Source organism: Triturus cristatus, chromosome 12 (genome assembly GCF_964204655.1).
Source record: "Triturus cristatus chromosome 12, aTriCri1.1, whole genome shotgun sequence".
Taxonomy (NCBI): domain Eukaryota; kingdom Metazoa; phylum Chordata; class Amphibia; order Caudata; family Salamandridae; genus Triturus; species Triturus cristatus.
In genome coordinates this window covers 528,389,062-528,405,274 of record NC_140595.1, presented here as the reverse complement: position 1 = coordinate 528,405,274, position 16,213 = coordinate 528,389,062, and the positions used below count along the sequence as shown (strand labels likewise).

The following is a 16,213-nucleotide window of genomic DNA, read 5'->3' as shown; positions in this document are numbered from 1 at the left end:
ATGGAAGGCTTACTTGCTGAATTTGACACACTTTATTTTGCAGAGACGAGAAAGATAGTCAAGGAGAGAACATGTTCTTGCGATGTGTTAGTGAGCTGGTTATAGAGAGCAGAGAGGCAAGTCTGCATTTACTTTCCTATATGCATGTCCTGTTTTGGCTAGCTCAATTGAACTGCAGTATTGGTAGTCCTCTTTTATCCTCCACGTTCCCATCAAACGAGAATTTTGTCGCCCTAGTGGCCTTATTGTAAATTATTGTTACTTGAAATTTGTCTAGCTCACGGCTGAGAGTTATGTGACTTCATAGCTTGCATGTGTACCCTTTTCCATTAAAGTTGGTGTTTGGAGAATCAAGTTATTTTGGTTTCTTTAAATTCTGTGCAGACATCTCATAGGTTTGTAGGACTCAATATGGAGAGTAACATCTACTTTCTTCAAAACAGGTATCCTCTCCAGAATAATTTTGCAAACTAACTAGACTTCCCTGCTTTATACTGAAATTGCTGACACTTTTATACTTGTGTATAATCAATGTATTGGTTTGTGCTGCCTGAATACCTGTCATGGTCTGTCGGAGGCCTCTCAGGATCGGTTCGTTGCTCAATGGGGTCCACCTATTGACAACCTCAATTCCGAATTGCCGTAAAGGCACGGAAGCTTAAGGGGGTCAATCGGGGGAAGGAAAGGAAGGGAACAGCGGGTAGGGAGACCTGTGAAGAGAAAGGTTGGTTAGAACACACTACTCTAATGTACACCACCTCTTGACACGCTTTGTTCCACCTTAAGCCATCAGGTCTACCTGTAAAGAAAAAGAACCAGTTCTGGCAGCTACAAGAAGAAGGGCGATTATACATTCATCAAGGCCTTTTCTTGGCTACCTAGTTTGTATACATTGTAGAAGTCTGTACGTAATGTTCAGCCTGCAGAATTGTAGACAAACGAACAAACCTGTAAACACAAATCACCACAGTACGATAACATACACTCAGCTTGTGACGTGTCACTGTTACCCACCCGAAAGGGTGTGTGCGTAGACTTCGCAAGGGAAGAAGGTTTTATGCCTTGCCTCAGCTACCACTCTAACAACCCCTGCTAGAAGACGAGACAAACACACATTTATCAATACATGATTATCATAGCATCATATGAAGCAGCTTGCATTGTATTGGTAGCGAACTTAAACTGAAGAAACAGTCCTGTCTCAAGAAATCAATTGAAGGTACAAACACTATACCACCTGGTATTGTCACCATTCTTTACGTGTGCGCAACGCACCAAAATCAGCAAGGTTGAAAACACTCCAAAGGAAACACACTTTGTTGGGCGGGGAGTTAAAGATACTTATTTCCTATGTAAGAGGCCACTAGCGATAGAACGCTAGCGTCTAGAGAATGAGTCTTGGCAGTGCCACCGACACCCTTACCCCACCCGGGATACTCGGCAGTTTGATTCCCCCAAACGAGTTTCTCCTGCGATCCGGAATAATCAGAATAATCTGCGGGCATTTCCTCTCCGGCTTACGTAGCCGCCCGGACCTCGCGCAGCGTCACTTCCTGTGCGCCCGCGTCGTCGTTTGCACAGGCTGCCGGGAGCTGTAGTTTCCTAGCTCCAGTGGCCTCGTTCCATTTCATCCGCATCTTGCGGAAAAGGACGACGGTTCTTTTCCAGAAGTCGGCCTTCGCTGGTGGGGCCAGGGAGTGCGCAGCGGTCGGAACCCGGGACATAACAATACCATTGTTAAATCCATAAACATAATAAACACATTTTTGGGAACAAATAGCTTGCACTATTTAGGATTATTACAACTCAGTTAAATGAGAATATGCACAGCTTACTGGGACCCTCCTCCACGTAATTTTTAAAGGTCCGCCATTACAGCTGCAGTGGCTATTTGACGAGTAGTTTTTTATGGTGTAAGTAGTGCTGTTGACAGTGATGTGCTGTCAGATGTTCAATTTGGTGCGAAAAGGATCTTTGGTACTTCTGATCTGCGACAAGGGAGCAGACCTAAATCATGATTCTGAGGAGGATATACATTTTTCAGAGCGCCATCTTTAGGTCCAGCCTATCAGACAGCACAATCTGTCTCGTTATTATTTTATTTAATTATTTAGTTAATGCTTAAAAACCATACAATCATATAGGAGTAATTCATTTGCACTATATAGAACTAAATGGTTCATAAAAACGGAGTCATTAAAAGTAGAAGGAGTTTCGTGCAAGAATTTTACGATATTTCTAATGAGCAAGTGATTGGATTTCAAGAATGACGTAGGAGAGGGGACTGCCATTTCCAGTCATCATGTTAGTAACATATAATATCGGCATGGTAATTGTCCAATGATGGGCTTAACAGGCTATGGGTCCAGGATGGGCAAGTGGAATATTTTGAATGATAAGCTTCTTTGCCGCGCAGTCCAGAACTTTTATAAAATGTGCAGTTAATCTATAGTCAGTTGCTTACATGGACTGGTTCACAGCACTTCTGCATGTGTGTATCCCTCTTGAAATTAAGATGGTTTTTAATCACTATCTGCTTTTGATTTGCAGGGCAAGCCAAGTGCATCTTATGTATTCAATTGACTCTTGTTGATAGTTGCATAACCTGCACTTGATTCTGCCGTCCAGGTTATGCCAGCTCGGGCCATGTCTAGGGTCTGAAGTTTGCCAAGCTGGTACCTGATAAGCTGCAGTTTCACTGTAGTTGACAGACTAGCTTCCAGCTAAGGTTGTGGATACAAGGTCTGATAGATTTTGATCACAAGGCAGGCATGGGGCACCTTTGCTAGAGTGCCCTTGTGATATGTGGAGAGCTGCCACATGGCTTTGTTGGTTACTGTATCTGAAAGAAATACATTAGTTAGATTCCTTACCTTAGAATATCCCCAGGTATCAGGCTGGATTCGGAAAGATTTTTCATCAGCAGTACCCCTGCGCGTCGGTAGGCGTCGTCAGCGGCTCCGCGTCCGTCATCGGCGTCGTGATCGCCGGGATGACGTCATCTGAGTACTTAGACGCCGCCCTCGCACGCTGACGCCAGTTCTTCTTTTCTCCGCGCCAGCAAGCGCAAATCTGGGAAGAGCGTACCCTTAGTCATTTTTTGACTAACTTCTCTGACATCTCCCCATTGAGTATTCTCGACTCCTTCCCCCCGCTGGTTCTACAAGATCTGGAGATTTTGCTCGATAAAACTAATTCTGGCTCCCCCCTAGACATCTGCCCTTTGAAGATCATCAAGCAGTGTAGGGAATCTCTCTTACCGCCTCTATTAGAAATTATGAATCGATGTATGAGAGATGGCATCTTCCCCTTGGAGTGGAAGAGTGCAGTAGTTAAACCTCTGCTAAAGAAAGCTTCCCTTGATCCGGAGGTCCTAAAAAACTTCCGTCCGATCTCCCTGCTCCCAGCCCCTGCGAAGATGATTGAGGCACATCTTAACAAGCATTTCGCTGCCTTTGTGGAAGGCTCGGGCTGCCTGGACTTCTCCCAACACGGATTCAGGAGGGAACACAGCACTGAGTCGGCCCTCGCTATCGTGCTTGATAAGATCCGCACTAGAGTAGATGGGGGCCAGACCACCCTCCTGGTCCTGTTGGATCTAACCGCGGCCTTCGATACCCTCTCCCCCTCAATACTTATACACCGTTTGAGGGAGGTGGGGGTGAAGGACGCAGCCTTAGATCTGATGACCTCCTTCCTTAATGGAAGGGAACAAAGAGTCAAGCTGGGAGAGTTCCTATCTCCATCCCGACCGGTGCTTTGTGGGGTCCCGCAGGGGTCGGCTCTTAGTCCGACCCTATTCAACATCTACGTGACCCCACTGGCCAGATTAATTGGAACTTTCGGGATGGAGGTAGTCTTATGCAGATGATACCCAGATCCTCGTGTCTCTCTCCCATTCAGATGTACCAACTGCCTCCAATATCTGAAAGAAACACGTTAGTTAGATTCCTCACCTTAGAATATCCCCAGGCGTCAGACTGGATCCGGAAGATTTTTCGTCAGCAATACCCCTTGCGCGTCGCTAGGCGTCGTCTGCGGCTCCGCGTCCGTCGTCGGCGTCGTGCGCCGGGATGACGTCGTCGGAGTACTTAGACGCCGCCCTCGCGCGCTGACGTCAGTTCTTCTTTTTTCCGCGCCAGTAAGCGCAGATCCGGGAGAGCTACCCCTTTTAGTCTTTTTTGACTAAATCTTTTTGATCATTTTTGATCCTTGTCTGTCGACATCTGGTGCCGGTAGGATGCCTGGGTTCAAGGCTTGCGAAGATTGTCATCGACTGATGTCGGTGACCGATCACCACCGCCGGTGCCTCTACTGCTTAGGCCTCGACCACGACGCGGAGTCGTGCAACGACTGTCAGGCCCTGACTTCGAAGGCTAGGCGGGAGCGGTCCCGCAAGCTTCTCGAGCTTCGCCACTCGGCTCCGCGTCGTGCGCGATCCCGGTCCAGGAGGAGGTCCAAGGATCGCTCGCGGAGCCCTAGCCGACGCCACCATCGATCGTCGGGCTCCAAGTCGTCGGGTAAGTCCAAACACTCTAAGAAGTCCAAGCGGCGACATCGCTCTTCGGACTCCCCTCGCCGGTCGCGCGACTCGGCCGAGGGTCCAAGTGGTTCCACCCCCGCGGCTCCGGCGGAGCCGCAGGTGCCGCGTCCGCCCCCATACCTTCCGGTCCCTGGGGCTGACGCGGCGCCGGCGGAGATCAGTGCCTTCCTCTCGGCCATGAGGAGCCTGGCCCCGCCGTCGACGCCCGCTGGCGCGCCTTCGGGCCCCGCGGACTCGACTGGGCGACCTCGCGTGCCGGCGGCTCCGGCCCCGGCGCCGTCGACGACTCCGGTCTCGACGCCGCAGGTCCCCGCGGGGCCCTTGCCTGGGCCCCAGTCGACGCCGGTTGACCTTGTCACTCCTCCACCGGCGCCGACGCCTGAACCACCGACGCCGTCACCGGCGCCACCGACGCCTGTGACGCCGACGCCCCAGTTTAGCCCTCATCCGGACCCGACGCCGGCACGGCGTCCGCCGACGCCGCATCCGACGCCGCTTGAGTCCTACCATCTCTACAGTCCGGTTCCGATCATTCCTCCTGTTTATCAGGAATCGGAAGAAGGGGGCGACTGGGAGGGGTTCGAGGACCCTCTGGCTGTTCAGTCACAGCTTTCTCAGGACTGGGCAGATGAACTGGGGGAGGCCAGCGGGCTGGACACCTCGCCAGACGCTGGATTCACTTCTCCTCCGACCGTGGCTTCGGAGGAGGGTGCAGCATTTTCTGTGGTGCTGCGCAAGGCGGCTGAGGCCCTTGGGCTCGAGTTGCCTGCCGTGGCTGTGAGGACCAACATCCTCACTGAGGTGCTTCAAACCTCAGCACGCTCCACTGAGCCTCTGCTGCCGTTCAACGAGGCCCTCACTGACGTTCTGCAGGGCACCTGGTCCAAGCCCTCCACAGTTCCTCCTGTGGATAGGAACGTTGCCAGGCGCCACCGCCCTGCTCCGGGCGACCCCAGTTTCCTGTCCCAACACCCCACCCCCGAGAGTCTGGTTATCCAGGCCTCTACTTCCCAATCCTCCTTCCCGACCGCTCCGCCGGACCGGGATTCCAAGAGACTCGAGCAGTTTGGCAAGAAACTGTTCTCGTCCCTTAGTTTGGGCCTGCGGTCCTTAAATACCGCCTGTCTCTTGGACCGTTATTCCCATTCCCTGTGGGATACGGTGGAGGACGTGCTGCCCCTGTGTCCGGAGGAGGTCCGGACGCGTCTTACCCAGGCTTTGGCCGAGGGGAGGGATGCAGCACGGCACGCCATAAGATGTGGGCTTGACACCACGGACTCGCTAGGTCGGGCGATTTCCACCACGGTGGCGCTCCGCCGCCACGCCTGGATGCGGTCCACGTCATTTTCCGGGGATGTCCAGAACACCCTCATGGACATGCCCTTTGATGGCACTCGCCTGTTTGGTGAGAAGGCGGACAGTGCGCTGAACCGCTTTAAGGACTCCCGGGCTACGGCCAAGTCCTTGGGCCTCTCGGCTCCGCGGGCGCACACCTCCGCTTTTCGCCCCTTTCGTGGCCAAGGAAGGGGCGCCTCCTCACGTCCGCAAAGCCACCTGCCGCAGAACCAACCTGCGCGCGGTCGCGGACGTGGCTTCCGCCGTGGCGGAAATGGAGGCCGACGTGGTCAGCCCACATCCACCCCGGCAGCATCCGCCTCAAAGCCTTCCTAGTCCGAGCTTTCAGGCCCATACCACGCCAGTGGGCGGCAGAGTTCGCCATCACCTGCTCCACTGGCGGTCCATAACATCGGACAGGTGGGTGCTGCAAATCGTCCGAAGGGGCTACTCCCTCCCCTTCGAGACGACCCCTCCAGCCATGCCACCGCAGCACCACCGTATCTCGGGGGATCATTTGGATCTTCTCCGCGAGGAAGTTTCGGCTCTCTTGGCCAAGGGGGCCGTCGAGCGCGTTCCGAGTCCAGAAGTAGGTCGTGGTTGTTATTCCCACTACTTTCTGGTTCCCAAGAAGGGCAAGGGGGGCCTGCGCCCTATCTTGGACCTCCGGAACGTCAATGCCTTCCTCCGAAAGGAAAGGTTCAAGATGCTAACGTTGGCTCAGGTTTTAGCTGCCCTAGACCCTGGAGACTGGATGGTAGCGTTGGACTTGCAGGACGCATATTTCCATATCCCCGTCCTGCCGGCCCACCGGCGTTACCTGCGGTTCACGGTGGGCCAAGAGCACTTTCAGTTTACCGTGCTCCCCTTCGGCCTCACCAGTGCCCCTCGGGTGTTCACGAAAGTGATGGCGGTGGTCGCAGCTCATCTGCGCAGATCAGGGGTCCCAGTCTTCCCCTATCTCGACGACTGGTTGTTGAAGGCGGGCTCGCCCCAGGCAGTCGTCTCCCACCTCCAGACTACGGCGGATTTCCTGCATTTGCTGGGGTTTTCCATCAACGTGCCGAAGTCACACTTGAGTCCCTCTCAGAAGCTCCTCTTCATCGGAGCGGTTCTCGATTCGGCGCAGTTTCGGGTCCATCCACCGGAACAGCGGGTCCGGGATATACAGGCCCTGATTCCCATCTTTCGGCCTCTATCCCGGGTTTCGGTCAGGCTAGTGTTGCGGCTTCTGGGGCTGATGGCCTCCTGCATCCTACTAGTGCATCACGCCAGGCGGCGCATGCGGGCTCTGCAGTGGGACCTGAAGTTTCAGTGGGCCCAGCATCACGGCAACCTGTCCGACCATGTCTTGATCTCGGAGGGTACTGCACAGCAGTTGCAGTGGTGGCTCACGGACCGCGAGTGGGTCAAGGGCAAGAGCCTCTCCCTTCCCCAACCGGAGCATGTCGTAGTGACGGATGCGTCCCTCCTGGGATGGGGTGGCCATATGGGAGAGGCGGAGATCAGAGGCCTCTGGTCTCCGGCGGAGTCTCGTCTCCACATCAACCTGTTGGAGTTGAGAGCGATCCGGCTTGCACTGAAAGCCTTCCTTCCCTCTGTCAGGGGAAGTGTCGTGCAGGTGTTCACGGACAACACCACCGCCATGTGGTACTGCAACAAACAGGGCGGGGTGGGGTCGTGGACCCTTTGTCAGGAGGCTCTGCGCCTCTGGACATGGCTGGAACACCAGGGCGTCACCCTGGTGGTTCAACATCTGGCGGGCTCTCTGAACGCCAGAGCAGACGAACTCAGCCGCCGGTGCATGATGGATCACGAATGGCGTCTGAACTCCGAAGTGGTGCAAGGCCTCTTTCAGCAGTGGGGAGAGCCTTGGTTAGATCTATTCGCCACCGAAGAGAACGCGCAATGTCAGCAGTTCTGCGCGTTGGAATTTCCAAGGCGGCACTCGCTCGGCGACGCTTTTCGTCACGAGTGGAGTTGCGGTCTGTTGTACGCCTTTCCGCCTATACCACTTCTGCCCAGAGTGCTGAAGAAGATCAGGCGCGACCGGGCCCAAGTCATCTTGGTGGCTCCGGATTGGGCACGAAGATACTGGTATCCCGAGCTACTCAGTCTGTTGACCGATCCCCCGATACGTCTGCCCCTTCGGGAGGATCTTCTGTCGCAGCAGCAGGGGACGGTCCTCCACCCGAACCTGTCCAGCCTCCACCTCCATGCGTGGAGATTGAGCGGCGGCAGTTGATGCCATTTGACTTGCCTCCTGAAGTCTGTGATATCATTCTGGCAGCCAGGCGTCCCTCCACAAAGTCGGTATACGCCTGCCGGTGGAACAAATTTGTGGCATGGTGCACAGCAAAGGCTGTGGATCCCCTTTCCGCCCCTCTTTCTGAGGTTCTCCTCTTCCTTCTTTCTCTGGCCCGGCAGGGCTCTGCCCTGGGCACCCTGAAAGGTTATCTTGCTGCCATCTCCGCCTTCTTGCGGCTTCCTGATCAGCCTTCTCTTTTCAAGTCCCCTGTGGTTACACGCTTTCTCAAAGGCATTACGCACACGTTCCCTCCTGTCCCTTTTGTAATGCCTCAGTGGGACTTGAATCTGGTTTTGACATTCCTGATGTGCGCTCCCTTCGAGCCTCTTCACAATTGCCCTCTTCGTCTTCTAACTCTAAAGACTGCTTTTCTGGTAGCCATCACCTCGGCTAGACGGGTGAGTGAGCTCCAGGCTTTATCTTCAAAGCCTCCTTTTCTATCTGTTCATCCGGACAAGGTTGTCCTTCGGCCTCGTCCCTCCTTTCTTCCTAAAGTGGTGACTCCATTTCACCTTGGGCAGTCTGTCACCTTGCCCACCTTCTTTCCGCCTCCGCATCCTTCCAAAGAGGAAGAGAGGCTCCACCGTCTGGACCCAAAACGTGCGCTCTCCTTTTATCTGGACCGCACAAAACAGTTCCGGGTGGACGACCAGCTTTTTGTTGGGTACGTGGGCGCTAAGAAGGGGAAAGCTGTGCACAAACGAACCATCTCTCGGTGGGTCGTTTTGTGTATAAAAATCTGCTATTCCTTGGCTAAAAAGGACCCTCCTGTTGGGCTGCGCGCCCATTCTACTCGGGCCACGGCGGCTACTACTGCCTTGGGACGGGGAGTCCCTTTGCAGGACATCTGTCAGGCGGCGACGTGGGCTTCGCTACACACGTTTGCCAGGCATTTTTGCCTTGACAGCCAAGTCCGGAGGGATGGCTTCTTTGGCCGTTCTGTCCTCCAGGACTTTCTGGTGTGATCTTGGTTCGCAGACCCACCACCGGGGATGGTATTGCTTGGGTATCTATTCTAAGGTGAGGAATCTAACTAACGTGTTTCTTTCAGATGAACAAGTTACTAACCTTCGGTAACGATGTATCTGTAAGAAACATTAGTTAGTTAGATTCCTCACCGACCCTCCCATCCTCCCCGTTCTGCGAACTGACATCTAGGGTTAAGGTTATCCTTTTCAGGCCCCTAGATTTTATTTTTGGCACCAGTGTCGGTCTTTGCATGGCTCTGCGTTCCTGGCGCGGAAGGCTATGTACAAGAACTGACGTCAGCGCGCGAGGGCGGCGTCTAAGTACTCCGACGACGTCATCCCGGCGCACGACGCCGACGACGGACGCGGAGCCGCAGACGACGCCTAGCGACGCGCAAGGGGTATTGCTGACGAAAAATCTTCCGGATCCAGTCTGACGCCTGGGGATATTCTAAGGTGAGGAATCTAACTAACTAATGTTTCTTACAGATACATCGTTACCGAAGGTTAGTAACTTGTTCTTTAGATCTTGTATGGAGGCAGTTGGTCAGTGGATGGTTCAAAATTTGCTTAAGCTGAATGGGGAGAAGACTGAGGTGATGGTGTTTGGAGGGAATCAGAACACCTGGTCAGCCAGCTGGTGGCCTGATTCGCTGGGAGTATGCCCTTCCCCCACGATATCTGCTAGAAATCTTGGGGTGATGATAGATCCTGCCCTGAATATGGGCGGACAGGTTAGTAGAACCATCTCTACCTGTTGGGGCTTAATTCACACCCTGCGAAGAATCAGGAAGTATCTTTCCCTACAGTCCAGAAAGCAAATAGCGGTCGCTCTCATCGGCTCACGACTGGACTACTGTAATGCGCTGTATACAGGGCTGAATAGGAGCCTACTACAGCGCCTGCAGGTAGTCCAGAACGCCGCCGCCAGATTTGTTCTGGATGTCCCTAGACGCTCCTCGGCCACTCTGGCTAGGAGAACACTGCACTGGCTACCGGTCGAATACCGAATACGGTTTAAAGTTTTATGTATGACTTACAGAGCCATTGCAAGGAATAATAACATGGGAGTTGGTTCTATCATCTCCCACTATACTCCTGGAAGGGACTTGCGTTCCTCCAGGAAATTGCTCCTGACAGTCCCCCGTATACGAAGAGCCAAGTGGGGTGGTAGGGCTTTTTCTACTCTGGCTCCTAAATGGTGGAATGATCTTTCTTTGGATCTCAGGTCGTTGCCTTCCCTACAGAGATTCCGAAGTGCCCTCAAAACCTGCCTCTTCCTGCAAGCCTATGTGTAAGGTGGTATACTGATATTTTTATCTCTTTTAATAGGCGCCTTGATACCTGCGGGTTATTGTTTTGCGCAATATAAATTCTTTTTCAATTCAATTCAATTCGATTCAACTTTTTGGACATTTTGTCTATCTTTTTCGAGTCGACTTCGACTCCTGGTGCCGGTAGGGATGCCCGGGTTCAAGCTGTGTGACGTCTGTCATCGACTGATGTCGGTTACTGACCCCCACCATCGTTGTCTCTACTGTCTTGGGGCCGACCACGATGACAGGTCGTGCCCCGACTGCCGGGCCTTGACGTCGAAAGTTAGGCGGAAGCGGTCCTGCAAGCTTCTCGAGATCTGGCAGTCGGCTCCGCGCCGCTCGAGGTCCCGGTTGAGGAGGAAGTCGAGGGGCCGGTCGCAGAGCCGCAGTCCTCACCGCTCGTCGGGATCAAAGTCCTCGCACTCAGGTAAGTCAAGGCATGGCAAAAAAGTCGAAGAAGCGACATCGCTCTGACTCCCCTCGCCGGTCGCACGACTCGGTCGAGGGTTCGGGTGACACCACCCGCGCGACTCCGCTGGAGCCGCAGGAGTCGCATCCGGCGCCACACCCTCCGGTCCCTGGGCTTGATGCGACTCCGGGCGAGATTCGAGACTTCCTCGTGGCCATGAAGACTCTCTTCCCGCCGTCGAGGCCTGCCGGCGCGCCTCCGGGCCCCGCAGGTCCGACTGGGGGTCCTAGCGAGCCGGTGGCTTCGGCCCCGGCGCCGTCGTCGACTTCGGTCCTGACGCGACAGGCCCCCGTGGGTTCCAGGCCTGGATCCCGGTCGACGCCAGTTGACCTCACGACTCCTCCGCTGGCGCCGACCCCCATGGTGCCGCTCCCGGCGCCGTCCTCTGACGCCGCCATCCCTGCTTTCAGTCCGTCATCGGAGCGGCGTCATTCGGCGCCGTCTCTGGCGTCGATGGGTGAGCCTTTCACCTATGACCCATTCCGTCATTTCTGCCTGATTACCAGGACACGGATGAAGGGGAGGACTGGGAGGGGTCTGAAGACCCTCTGGCACAGCATTGCCAGTTAAGTCAGGACTGGGCAGATGAGCTCAGGGAGGCCAGTGGTCTAGACACTTCGCCTCTAAACCGGCCTATGTACTTAATTAATTGATCTATTCAGATTCTGCATTACCCGAATAATATGACAATTCTCATATCACATTATAGCATTGTTTAAATAGAACCATTATCAAACCGTTGAAATTTTAATACAAAAAATAATTTTTATTTCTTTTTTTCTGTAAGCGTTTTACAATTTACACATAATTTCAAATAGACATAAACATTTGTTGTGGTTTTGATGCAAAGCTATTACATATTTAATATAGAAGGAAACATCCTAGACATCCTAGACAATAAAAAAACATTTATTAGCCATAATACCATAGATACCACAAAAAAAAGGAAAATATTTTTTAGAAGGGGTTTGAAAAGATAAAAGAGGGAGGAAGAATAGGACCCTTAGAATGGTCAGATTTTTTCAGATTAACAATGCAAAAATTGTCAGTCTTCAGTATCACTGTATTGGAAACGAAGTCGCGGTCAACGCGCGTTTCAGTGGGGGACCACCTTCTTCAGGACCAACTGCATAGATTTAAAAAATGGAATATGTACAATAGGTGTCTGGGTGTCTGCAAAAAAGACAAAGGGAAATGACATTGGCAAATAGAAGGGAATGCTATATTATTTCAAAAGGAGATTATTTCCTGGATTCTTTACTATGTAAATCCTTGAGTGCTCATCATAAATCATAGCTATGTGCCAGCAAACCAATTAGGTTGTTCCAAGAGAAGTAGAGTGTAAAGTAAAGTCCGACTATTGTGAAGTCCATTGATGTTATAGGGATAGAGAGAAGAGATGCCATAGAGAAACCCAAAGAGTATGGTGCCAAATCCAAGCATGCTGTACCTAGGTGGTAGTATAGAGGGCATCTACCTTATAGGACACAGAGCGATGTGCTTATAGCACGCTGTGGAAATCGTCTGTCTAGTGCTGTGCAGCGGCGTAAATTTCTAGGGGAAAAGGTTAATTGGTTATTCAAGCTAATACTAGTGGAGTTTACATGGCTAAATTTAATGTGCGAGGCCAAAAAATACCTCTAACAGCTAAGCTTTGGATGGTACGTTACAATCCAAGGTTCGTGATTTTATCTCCCAGTATTTTTCTGAGCTAACGACTGCAATGATGGTGCGTGAGGAAAGAATTTTTTTTTTATTATGTATTATTATTGCAGTTGCTCCTGAAGAAGGTGGTCCCCCACTGAAACGCGCTTTGACTGCGACTTCGTTTCCAATACAGTGATACTGAAGACTGACAATTTTTGCATTGTTAATCTGAAAAAATTTGACCATTCTAAGGGTCCTATTCTTCCTCCCTCTTTTACCTTTTCAAACCCCTTCTAAAAAATATTTTCCTTTTTTTGTGGTATCTTTTTTGTATGAATGTAAGTATGAATGGCTAATAAATGGTTTTTTATTGTCTAGGATGTCTAGGATGTTTCCTTTTATATTAAATATGTAATAGCTTTGCATCAAAACCACAACAAATGTTTATGTCTATTTGAAATTATGTGTAACTTGTAAAACGCATACAGAAAAAAAGAAATAAAAATGATTTTTTGTATTAAAATTTCAACGGGGATGTCCAGAGCACTCTCATGGACATGCCCTTTGATGGCCGTCGCCTTTTTGGCGACAAAGCAGATAGCGCGCTGGAGCGCTTTAAGGACTCCAGGGATACGGCCAAGTCCTTGGGTCTGTCGGCCCAGCGGCAGCAAAATTCTGCTTTTCGCCCCTTTCGTGGCCAATGAAGGGGCGCCCCCGCACGTATGTCCAGCCACAGGCCGCAGAACCAGCCGCAACGCGGTCGAGGACGTGGATTCCGCTGTGGCAGAGCAGGGGGACAGAGAGCCGGTCAGTCCACATCTGCTCCCGCAGCATCTGCCTCAAAGCCTTCCTACTCCGAGCTTTCAGGCCCATTTCACGACAATGGGAGGCAGAGTTCGCCATCACCTGCTCCACTGGCGTACCATCACTTCAGACAGCTGGATGCTGCAAATCGTCCGAAGGGGTTACTCCCTCCCCTTCGAGGCGACCCCTCCAGCCATGCCACCGCAGTACTACCGCTTGGCGGGGGATCACTTGCAACTTCTGCAGGAGGAAGTTACGGCCCTCTTGGCCAAGGGGGCGCGTTCCTGGCCCAGAAGTAGGACAGGGTTGTTACTCCCACTACTTTCTGGTTCCCAAGAAGGGCAAAGGGGGCCTACGCCCTATCTTGGACCGCAGGAGCGTCAACGCCTTCCTCCGGAAGGTGAAGTTCAAGATGCTGACATTAGCTCAGGTTCTTGCTGCCCTAGACCCTGGAGACTGGATGGTAGTGTTGGACTTGAAGGACGCTTATTTCCACATCCCCGTCCTGCCGGCCCTCTGGCGTTACCTGCGGTTCACGGTGGGCCACGAGCACTTTGTTTACCGTGCTCCCCTTCGGCCTCACCAGTGCCCCTCGGGTGTTCACGAAAGCGATGGCGGTGGTCGCAGCTCATCTGCGCAGATTAGGGGTTCCAGTCTTCCCCTATCTCGACGACTGGTTGTTGAAGGCGGGCTCGTCCCGAACAGTCGTCTCCCTCCTCCAGACTACGGCCGACCTCCTGCATTCGCTGGGGTTCTCCATCAACGCGCCGAAGTCACATCTGAGTCCCTCCCAGAAGCTCCTCTTCATCGGAGCGGTTCTGGACTCGGTGCAGTTTCGGGTCTGTCCTCCCGAACAGCGGGTTCGGGATATTCAGGCTCTGATTCCGATCTTTCAGCCTTTATCCCGGGTTTCGGTCAGGATGGCCCTACGGCTGCTGGGTTTGATGGCCTCCTGCATCCTGCTGGTACATCACGCCAGGTGGCGGATGTGGGCTCTGCAGTGGGACCTGAAGTTCCAGTGGGCTCAACATCAGGGCAACCTGTCCGTCCACGTCCTGATCTCTGAGGGCACTGCAAGACAGTTGCAGTGGTGGCTCAAGGACCGCGATTGGGTCAGTGGCAGATCCCTCTCCCTACCCCAACCGGAGCACGTAGTGGTGATGGATGCATCCCTCCTGGGATGGGGGGCCACATGGGAGAGGCAGAGATCAGAGGCCTCTGGTCTCCTGCGGAGTCCCGGCTCCATATCAACCTATTGGAGCTGCTGGCGATCCGGCTTGCACTGAAGGCATTCCTTCCCTCTGTCCGGGAAAGCGTAGTCCCGGTGTTCACGGACAACACCACCGCCATGTGGTATTGCAACAAACAGTGCAGGGTGGGGTCGTGGACCCTTTGTCAGGAAGCTCTGCGCCTCTGGACATGGCTGGAACATCAGGGCATCACCCTGGTGGTTCAACACCTGGCGGGCTCTCTGAGCGCCAGGGCGGACGAACTAAGCCGTCGGTGCATGATGGATCACGAGTGGCGTCTGAACTCGGACATGGCGCAAGGTCTCTTTTGGCAGTGGGGAGAGCCTTGGTTAGATCTATTCGCCACCGAAGAGAACGCGCAATGTCATCAGTTCTGCGCGTTGGATTTTCCAAGGCGGCACTCGCTCAGAGACGCTTTTCGTCGCAAGTGGTGTAGCGGTCTGTTATACGCCTTTCTGCCTATACCACTTCTCCCAGAGTGCTGAAGAAGATCAGGCGCGACTGGGCCCAAGTCATCCTTGTGGCTCTGGATTGGGCACGAAGATACTGGTATCCCGAGCTACTCAGTCTGTCAATCGATCTCCCGATTCGACTGCCTCTTCAGGAGGACCTTCTGTCGCAGCAGCAGGGGACGGTCCTCCACCTGAACCTGTCCAGCCTCCACCTCCATGCGTGGAGATTGAGTGGCCGCAGTTGATGCCATTTGACTTGCCTCTTGAAGTCTGTGATGTCATTCTGGCAGCCAGGCGTCTCTCCACTAAAACGGTATACGCCTGCAGGTGGAACAAATTTCTGGCATGGTGTACAGCAAAGGCTGTGGATCCCCTTTCTGCCCCTCTTTCTGAGGTTCTCCTCTTTCTTCTTTCCCTGGCCCAGCAGGGCTCTGCTCTGGGCCCCATCAAGGGATATCTTTCAGCTGTTTCAGCCTTCTTGAGGCTTCCTGATCAGCCTTCTCTTTTCAAGTCCCCTGTTGTCAATAGATTCTTGAAAGGCACTACTCACATGTTTCCTCCTGTTCCCTTTGTAATGCCTCAGTGGGACTCGAATCTGGTGTTAACTTATCTGATGTGCGCCCCCTTTGAGCCACTTCATAACTGTCCTCTTAGTCTTCTGACTCTCAAGACTGCTTTCCTGGTTGCCATCACCTCTGCCAGAAGAGTGAGTGAGCTCCAGGCTCTTTCTTCTAAACCTCCTTTCCTCTCTGTCCATCAGGACAAGGTTGTTCTGAGGACTCTCCCTTCTTTTCTTCCTAAGGTGGTTACTGCCTTTCACATTGGGCAGTCCATTACCTTACCCACCTTCTTTCCGCCTCCGCATCTCACGAAAGAGGAAGTGAGGCTCCACCATCTGGACCCAAAACGTGCGCTCTCCTTTTATCTGGTTTGCACAAAACAGTTTCGGGTGGACGACCAACTCTTCGTTGGCTATGTGGGCGTTAACAAGGGGTGGGCAGTGCACAAGCGAACCATCTCTTGGTGAGTCGTTTTGTGCATTACGGTCTGTTATTCCTTGGCTAAGAAGGATCCTCCTGTGGGGCTGAGGGCCCATTCCACTCGGGCCACAGCGGCTACTA

At 52.9% G+C, this 16,213-nt stretch overlaps 1 protein-coding gene across 1 annotated transcript in view; it reads left to right on the top strand.

Moving 5' to 3' along the window:
* The window catches only part of NUP93 (nucleoporin 93), a 451,198-nt gene that overhangs the window by 350,472 nt on the left and 84,513 nt on the right, over positions 1 to 16,213 (top strand). The window contains exon 15 of the mRNA XM_085639933.1: positions 44 to 116. Coding sequence (XP_085496059.1) covers positions 44 to 116 — 73 coding nt within the window. The remainder of the gene's footprint in view (positions 1 to 43; positions 117 to 16,213) is intronic.